A 10,018-nucleotide genomic window follows, 5' to 3' on the forward strand; every position below is an offset into this window, starting at 1 on the left:
GACTCCAGCACATAGCTGACTTTTTTTTTTAATTACACATAGTTACAAACAAAGAGATGCTACACCCTCTTAACATATCTTTATTCAGTATTTACAATAAACTGTTCCACATTCAGCTGCAGTTGCTGAGGTGCTTTTTCGCCTGATTAATTAGCAATTGGGAGACACACTTTTTGGCAGCTTTTGTATCCCTATTATTTCTTTTGCTTTGGCACAAAAACTCCCTTTTGGGAGCACCAGTATTTGTACTGTACCCCACTTAGTGATGGATCACTAATTTTTAATAAACTAAGTCCCAGACACACTTCAAAATTATGTAAAAGTGTACTGGAGCAATAACTGTAAACAAATAATAAAGAAATAAATAAATACATGGACCAGAGGTAAGAGCTGTTGCAGTACATAAAATATTAGGTCTTTTCCAGACTATACATGGAAAGTCTATCCAAGACATCACATGTAATCTTAAAATGTTGGTCTGAATTGGCTTTTAGCTGCTTGATCCAAATCTCTGCCTTTATCTTTAAAAAGCGACCAGCTAATGTGGATGCGCAATTTCCTTGAAGAATGCTATATCTGAATGTTCCTTCACTGTTTCTCATCCCTCCCCCACGACCAGATGAATGAAATTACTCTGTGAAGCAGATTTCTGTGAAGAATGACCACACAATTCTGGACCAAACGGTTCTAAGTCTATGTAGTAGTCACAAATCCCTGGCTAAGCCGAACAAAGCAACATTATTCCAAAGTGGTAAGTTTGGGAATATAAAAGTGAAGCTGTCTGGCTCTAAAGTGGTAACTTACAAATAGCTGCAGAATCACTGTTGGCTGTCCATCCCCCATCCAGCTGGCTCTCATATCAGTGACTTCAAAAATGCAGTTTGCCATTATGGTGGCTTAAGGCACTTTGTGTGCCAGTGCAATGACCATGCTGTGTGTGCGTGTCAGAAGGTCAATACTTTCAAATTCCAGAGTCTCTCTTTATTTCCTTCTTTTCTGGAAACAATAGGAAAGAGAGCAGGATTGATAGCTCCTACTTTGTTAACTTCTGCTCACCAAATGCCCTGCCTGTATGAATACATAATTATTTTCTGAAAAATCTGATTAGACATCAAATAAAGAGGGGGAGGGGAGAAACCACAACCACCAAACAAAAACCCAATGCAGCTGTTTTTCCTGCTCATTAACAGCATTAATTGGTAAATTTTCTTGCAACAACTTTTAACAATTGCAAGAGACCCAACATCATTAAAGCTGCTAGAAGTCCTTACCTAATGCTGATGAATTAGCATTGAAGACTGACAACTGCGCTACAAAGATCATCATCAAAATTAGCAGCAAGTAAAATAAAATAATTGCATTGTCTCTTCATAAAAAAAAAAAAATCTGTATTTTATTTATACACCACTACAAAACCAACAAAATATTAGACTTTAAGAGATTTGGGGGACTTTTTTTATGTTTGATTAAAAGAGTTAGAATGTATTCAGCTTCAGTTTCAAAAGCACAGGCTGAGAAAAGATACTAAAATTTATTTACAAATTTGAAACAAACTCAAAGTAAAAATTAAAACAAAAAATCCTATGTACAGTAATAGCATTATAATATCAATATTTATATATTTCTTAGCAAGTCCCTGTGTGATAAGATAATGTGATTTGAATGTCTGTAAAGAGAAGGAAATTCTCCCGAATTGTAACGTGAAAATGAAAAATACTACTTTGAAGTCCACAAAACCAAAAAGATAGTGCTTCACTGCCACACACCAGGGCACGGCTGCGGTGCTCAGTTACTACTGATGAACAACGCACACCATGTGAACGCGCCTGCTACTTCCAGCAGGCGCATCCACCCCCAAGCAAGAAAAACTAAGTAATTTCAGAGCGGAAGTACTATGCTATTTTAATGAATGAAGAAGGTCAATGCTCCACTGTGAACATTAATTATGGCACAAAATATATTCTGTCAAAACATGCATCCTTTTAAATGTCACGAGTCCAAATTTTATCTTTCAGAATGAAACAAATATGTTTTAGCAGAAGGCGACCAGCGTCAAAGTGAATGTATCTCATAGCCTTGGGGTTTTTTTGCCTTATCAGATGATTCATAAACAAATAATTTCTTCTCTACACTCTGCACCATTTCATCACTGTAATCAAAACCTAAAGATGGTGCCTATCAAATAAGATGGTTCTTCAAAAGTCAGATGAAAACAAACAAAAAATAAAGTTACTCAGTGATAAACATAAAATAAGATTTTTTTATTGCAGATACTGCTCTCGAACAGTTTAATATGCTGATCTAATGACGGAAAAGAAAATGAACATCAAAAATAACTTACTTACAGGTTTTGTGAGTCTAAGGTCCTTTTTTCCATGCAATATGTCAGCACGGATAGGTAAATTCTTCCTCCAGATTATAATGCAAGTGACAATAAGAATTGTAATTTTCAAGTAAAAACTGCAGAACCTGAAGGATTTGCTTTAATTGGTATTAACAATTCAAGCAGATCTTGCTAATTAACGGGAGTCTTGTGCATCTTCTAGTTAGCTGATTTTTTCTTCTGACAGCATTTTTACTGGTCATGCATTTGAACAGAAAATGGCCATAAAGCTCTTTGCATACTAGCTAACAGAACATGGACACCAAACTAAGTCTCTGCATTTTGCAGCATTAAAAAATAAACTCTTTTTTCCCATAAAACTGGTATCTAACAATGTCTTTTCATCAGCTTGTCAATAGCAGAATATGAAGGATGCTTCCCCAGATTAAATATATACATATAATATATATAGGGGTGTATTTTTCTTTTACTGTATTTTTCTGGCATTCTATGGTGGAGAAATACAATCTCAATCCTCACAGAACAGCAGGGGTTTTCTTACACACGTATTTTCACATACTTAATTTTAACACAAATTATTTTCTAAAATGTATAGGAATGGGAATTAGTGCTTTTGTAATGTAACAATCTAGGCTCAGGTTCCTAAAAAAGAGGATTTCAGATATCTACACATGTTTTCACACTATAAAATAATACACACCATTTTAAATGAGCTCAACTATAATTTAGCTTGGAGAGACTACAATGAATAGGGAGAGTGCAAAAACGCAAGGAAGACTCCTAATGCGTGAATGATTCTATTCTTCCATTCAGCTGTGCTGAAGTACCTTACAGTATGGCTTACTCATAATAACTGTAATACCATCAGAATGCAATTTCAATAACTTGTCTGTTTATTTCAAACCAAACGTTTTCATTTCATTATCTTGGTGTGCTGCTGACTGACTAAATTTTAAGCACGAATGCAACAAAAACTTAAACAAAACAGGGTCCTTTATTCTCAAAAGTGAATTAGACCATTCAGAAGCACTGGAATATTAGATTAATCATGAGACTAAAGACTTTTTTTTAAAAAATAATGCTCAAAACTGGGTAGCAGAGCAAAGAGTATTGGAAGAAAATCGCAGATCTAAAATACTTGTAATTGCATTGAAAAAAAATTAAACTGAAAAACAGTAAGCCAAAGCAACAGAAGCATATCTCAAAGGCATGGACAAACTACTGTCTACTCATGGTTTCTGCAGGAAAGGCTGTGTCTTTGTTAGCATCTTCTCTGAGCTGTTCCCAGTGACCAAACTTTATGTGTTTTCTTGGTAGTCTAGTATTTCAACAGTGCTGCAGTCCTCCACCCAGCAGCAGACTGGTGTTGGAAGAAGTCATGAGGCACTCAAATAAGCCCAGAAAGTTCTCAAAGCACACTCATGTAATCTTCTCTGTTTGATTTTACATTGGTGTGCCCAAGTGGTAGCTTATCTACCTGCCCACCTACTGGCCTGGGAACTACCAGCGTGTGAAGAAACAGCAAACTGGGAAGATGGCCAAGAACTAAAACACAGAATCTACAAGTAATTCTTTTATTACTGCTTTGAACTTTAACACTAAATACCTTAGCTGGAAGATTAGACCTGGAAATCTGATGGAAATTCCATTCACTTTCTAAACACTTCAGAGTTCAACTACAAAAAATACATTTTCAGATTTTTTTCCCTCACATAATATTCTTGATATACTGTACAGCACATCACCACCTAATGACACGCTTCAATGCATACATACACACATGTGTATATATATGTATATATGCGTACGTATATATATACACAAATATTGAAATTCATACATATTCTCATTACATATGCCATATACATTACATATGCCTCTCCATACAAATGCAATGACCATGACTCCTGAAGGACTAATTGCATTCATTCATTTTCTCAGCCCAGCATGAAGCTGGTAGATTGCTGGGATCATAGCAATAGGGGAGGGAAAGGAAGGCTCATCTTTATCTATCCTTCTCAAAAAGCATATAGGGCTAGAAGAAAGAATGCAATGAAGTGACCTGACTATGTGCACTTGGAAAAGATTTTATAAGAACGGTTTCATGAAGATCAGGTACCACTTAACAAGGTGCCTTTCATACAAAGGTGGAAACCAGTGAAACTATTGTTCTTTGTGCAGTCTTTCCATAGAAGGTTTCAAACTGTTTCGAACAACCACTTTTAAAATAAACACCAACGTTCTTTTGGAGACACAAGGTGTTAATGAAACCATTAAAAGCAGAGAAAGTAGGTGTAAAGAATTGAGGGCTCTACTACTGATCTTTTAATTACAAGGAACCCGTCGGAGATTTCTTCAGCTCTCGGAGAGCAAGCTGCTGGATAAAATGCTCTCAAAATAAAAGCCATGATGTTTCAAAATAGGTTTATATATACATATAATATATATACAAGTATGTATATGTATACCCCAAGTACTTAGGCTCCTATGCTTCCCTTGACATATGAGACTTGTACATAACACCAACATCAAAGTAAATGCCTTGACTTTACCCTTCCTCATCCCCAACTTCTTAGTTGTTCTTAACGTGCGTAACTGCTTTCTTCCTATTCCAGCTATTTCTGCATGGCTTCCCTCAACTCTGCACATAGGCAGAACTGTATCTATATGGAAAACAAAAAAACAAGACAAACCAAACAAAAAAACAGCCACATGACCTCAACACATAAAACCAACATGCTATGGTGAAATCCACAAACATGTAACAGACAGCAGAACACTCAGACATCCATCCAGCCCATGAAAATGCTCTGAAAAGTGCCAGGTGTGCATGAGCTGCCACGACCAGAGCTTCTCAAAACTAAATCTGTGAATTTGGCTGGTCCAGGGAGGCACTTAAGCACACATCTATCCGCACACACAACTGCAGCAGAACTTAGGTGTGTAAGGATTGAGTTCAAAGAAGTTAGATGCTTTTCTGAAACAGTGCCTAAATACTCAGCTGAAAAATCCACATAGGCTGAGAAATCCAGGTTGTGAAATTCTGGTCTATGCATAGAATTTTCAGAAGGATCCACTCATTTTTCTGTTTGCTGCTCCCAAATATCTATCTAAAAAAAAAAGCCTTTATAAATACTGACCAAACTGTGGTATCCAGTTTAATTATGGGAAATCCCCAGTTGAAGTTGAAATTACTTTTCAGTACCTAAATTCTCTAATTACCATCTGATTTGATTTTATCCACATAAATACACAAAGAGAAAATAAATCAGCATCCTATGTCTTTATAATAATTTTTTTAAGGATTTGATATACCATTTTCTTGTATAAAATGCAGCCAAGCCCAGTAATACTCCTAATAAAAAATATTTGCTTTCGTGAGACTAGAAGCTATGGCCTCTATGTATGACCAGAAACTAGACCTGCAATTCAAGTATTTTTAACCACCCCGAAACTAACAATTTATAAAGCTACATAACCTGACACTGAAACAACTTACAGGGAAATACCTAAATAGAAACCACAATCCTAAAGCGTACTCCTGGCAAGCAGAAAAACATAGCAATAATTACATCAAGTAGTTCAGCTTGAACTGTGACAAGATTAAAAACAGTAGCAGGCACTAAGCAGGTCGACCGCTTTAAAATTTGGCCCTGGTACACAAAATTAGTTCTGAATTCTAATTAGAAGGACACTACTAATCAAGATTAAATTAATATGCTCCATTCCAAAACTGAGCATTGTATTCAGAATAATATTCCCTGATGATAATAAATTGCTGTTCCATATAAGAACACATATGCAAACAGTGCTGAAAGATTAATGCGCTTTATGATGGAATTTGTGTACACTTAATTCTAAGCCTACACAAATAAACAAGTAAAAGAAACAACATTTTTGAGCTTACTTGAGGATTCATTTCCAATAAAAAGAAAAAAAATAAGGATTAAAAAAAAATTATTTTATTTATACTTCAAAATTTTAATTCCTAAGTATATTCTCTCCTGGAATTGGACTACAGCATTTACGGTAGGTGTATGTTGATAATTAAATACAGAATAAGGCACATCAATACTTTAAACATTTCCAAGAACTGACTTTGACTCTGTAAGAATATACAACTTTGTTACTCATACATACTGACAATAATGACCATACACTTTCTAATTGTTCTAGCAGAACTTTGGCAACTAGCCAAGACATATAATACGAATTTTGCTACTAGACTCCCATGATTTTTTATTTACAAAACATTGTTCACACCAGCAGCACTTATCAACCGGACTACTCAACAATTTGCTGATGTGTCTTTCAATAAGAATTAAATTTTTACGTATTTCAGTAAGTTGCTGGAGTCTAATACTAATAAAAATTAAACCACAAACCAAAAGGAAGGACAATCATTATTAAATTCTTCAAACTTGAAATAAAACCTTAATTTAGAGTGCCTTTATCATTATTAAGATGATCAATATTTCATTTTTTTAAAGGAAATTAATTAGTTCTATGGCAGTTTGTTAATTCTGAATAAATACAATAAAGAAGTAAGTAAATCACAACGGTAGTATTTGTGTTTAAAGAATTACACTATATTTTTCCTCTAATTTCAAGTAGTTATCACCAAGTAAGCATCTCTGCTTACTTCTACATGTGTTCACCTCCTGGGTCTGCCTCTAGATGAAGATAAATCGCTCCAAAGTTATTCCTGCAACACCATTAACTGCTCTAAAAATTTTGATATCCAAAGACAATATTGCCTTCAGCTTAGGTTCTGAGAAAACAAATTCAAAAGAGAAGTGCTTTCTTTTCTTTGGGTCTCTTCCACCTACCATTCAGGTGTTTGCCTGTTTTTATGTAACGCCCATGTTACTTGGAAAGCACACACGAACTGGGCACGCTGTATAAAACAAAGGAGAGTTGCATCTGCACCCTGCTCTTTCTCATATCTTTAATTCACAAATAAACACGACATGTTCAAATGGATACATCCATTGTGAGAGAGCAGCATTTTAAGAGAAGAAATGTTTGTTTTTAAAACAGAAGGTTTAGAAACATCTTAAAATTAACTCTTCCTCTGCTGTTTGGAAGAATAACAAAACTAAGTTTTCTTTGCAGTCTGCTGACGTTAGGTGTTGGATTAATAAGAGATTCCATTAAAGTAGTAATATATGATTAAACTTACTAGAATCTTTGTAAATATAATTCAGTGTATAATACCTACCAACTAGGTAAGCATTGCTTGTAACTTCAACTGTTTTTACCTATGTACAGTTATTGTGTAAGATCATCACACATAAGACAGCAGAAGTGAAAAATCTTGAATCTAAGGCTATTTTTGTAGTATTTTAACTGTTATGGCAGCAATGTGTGCAGTTAGTCAAACCTATTTCATTCAACGATCCTCCTTTCACTCAGTGGGATTTGAGAATATTACTTCATTTTTTTTCCCTTTTTCTAGCAGTTACATTTCATTTTGCCTAACAACAGAAAAAAGATCTGTTTTTTAGAGACAAGCAATTTTTGGGACATATGTTCTTTGATGGTGATGTGAGGTATAACTTTTCGTCTTATTTACTCTGAGCAGTTTTTTTCAAGTAACACATGTAGAAAGAGTAAAGTGCAGAGAGAGGCATTTCAAATCGGAGATACTCATCATACCCAAATATGATTGTTTCTGTCTCTTTGTCTCAAGTTTTTTGTGCCAAATATTTATCGCTGAGGCGTTGTGACCAGGAGCACAGTATTAAAGTGCTGGACAGACTAGCTAACCCTGGGCACTTGAAAATTCTGTCCATTAACTTCTGCATCACCTATTTTAAACCTGCTTTGGAATACCGAGTAGTGAAGTTTTCTGCAAGCAACACAGATCTATTAAAAAACATGACCTGTGACAAAAATCAATGTGCTAATCTCAAGCCAAACAGCAGTATCAGAAGCATAAAAAAGAGATAACCTAAGATAAAACGTCCCCAAATTTACTTAGACTAGCCTGACAGGTTTACGAAAGAAAAAAAAAAGAGCACTTTGACACGGGTGCTTTGACAAGGCAAAAATATTTAACACCCAGCTGACTTTTTACCTAAACACATGGGTATCATTTGGAGCAGGACTGAAATTACCTGATGGTAAATATGAGGGAAAACTCCAGAAAAAAAAATTAAACCTCCCTTTCCAGTGCTGAACTGCACTCAGAGCCTGGTGCTAGGATCCCTCCGGCGCGAGGGGAGCGGAGCGACTGCGCCAGCACCAACTCGGCCGCGACGGCGGGAACCCCGGAGATGCGCCGTCCGTGTCCGGCGGCACCGGCAGACCCCGGGCCGAGACGACATACCTACCTTGCTTCCTCACCTCCAGCCCGCCCGGGAGAGCCCCTCGCCGGGCGGGCAGCGCAGGGCATGGCCAGGCAAAGCCGCCCCTGACAACCACCTCACCCGGGGTGCTGCGGAGGTCCCGCCGAGGACGCAGAGCCCTGTCCGGAGCCGGCTCCCCGCTACCGGCGGGCGCCACTCCCGCCGCAGGAACCCTTAGGGGCACCACTACCTGCGCCCCTCATCCCTCCCCAGCTCCTGGAGCAGGGCGGGCAGCAGACACCGGCTGCCCCGCGGCGAGGGGCGCCCATGCCCCGCCGGGAGGGCATCCATCTGGCTCCTGAGGGCCGGCGGCGGCCGATCCCAGGGACGCCGGAGAGGAGAGGGAGAGGGAGAGGGAGAGGGAGAGGGAGAGGGAGAGGGAGAGGGAGAGGGAGAGGGAGAGGGAGAGATCACCCCCGCCACCCGCCCACCGTTGCTGCCTGAAGCCCTGAACCTCCGAAAAATAAAAGTTTTACTCTCCATCTTGCAGCCGGTCTCTCGACACGAGTCTCCGGCGCCGGAGCGCCGCTGTGCGCCCGCCCGCCGACCCCCGCCCGGTGCGCGCCCGCGGCCGCCCCGCGTACCTGGGGTTGGAGCTGTTCCAGTAGACGGCGTAGCGGTCGGCCACCGCCTTGGCGCCGGGCTCCTGCCCGCGCACGCACACCCACAGCGCCGCGGCCGCCAGCAGCAGCATCTCCACGTGCGGCATCGCGCCCGGCCGGTGGCGCGGCGAGGCGGGATGACGGAAAAATAAAGAAAAGAGGGGGAAAAAAAAAAAAAAAAAGAATGGGGAAGAAGGCAGGCGGAACCAAGCCGGGGCGCGGGAGTTGTGGCGTGAATAAATAAAAAGCGAGGCGCGGAGGCGGTGGGCTCCGCGGCGTGCCGCGCCGCAGCGAGAGGAGGGCGCCTGGCGCCGAAGACGGGCAGCAGGCGGGGAGGGCGATCCGCGGCCCCTCAGGAAGCCTCACCCTGGCAGGGGGTGGTGGGGGCCGAGACGGGTGGCGGCGGCAAGCGGCGGGAGGTGCTCATTCACCGGGAGTCCCGGACGGAGCCCACGGCACGACATACACCGGCCCGCCGGCGCGGCGGGCGGGCGAGAGCAGCCCTTCCTTCGCCCCCTGCGAGCGGCCCCGGCGGCGCTGACGGCCGGAGTGCGCGGGGATGGAAGGAGAGAACGAGCGGGAGACGGGGAAGAAGAGCGGGGAGGAGGAGGGGAAGGAGATCCTTCCCCTGGAAGCCCACGGCGAGTCCTGGCGATATATTAAAGGCCGCCGGCTGGGAGCGGGAGAAGTACCCGCAGATCTCAAAGTACAAAGTTTGTGTC

At 40.5% G+C, this 10,018-nt stretch overlaps 1 protein-coding gene across 2 annotated transcripts in view; it reads right to left on the reverse strand.

Annotated features, from left to right (window-relative positions):
• Positions 1-9,403, reverse strand: part of EFNA5 (ephrin A5) — a gene marked incomplete at both ends in the record, with an annotated part of 204,136 nt that extends 194,733 nt beyond the window's left edge. For both annotated transcript variants that reach the window (XM_082300873.1, XM_082300874.1), the window contains one exon: positions 9,279-9,403. In XM_082300873.1, coding sequence (XP_082156999.1) covers positions 9,279-9,403 — 125 coding nt within the window. The remainder of the gene's footprint in view (positions 1-9,278) is intronic.
• Between the last annotated feature and the right edge of the window lie 615 nt (positions 9,404-10,018).

The sequence above is a fragment of the Coloeus monedula genome (assembly GCF_965178545.1).
Source record: "Coloeus monedula genome assembly, chromosome: Z".
Classification (NCBI taxonomy): domain Eukaryota; kingdom Metazoa; phylum Chordata; class Aves; order Passeriformes; family Corvidae; genus Coloeus; species Coloeus monedula.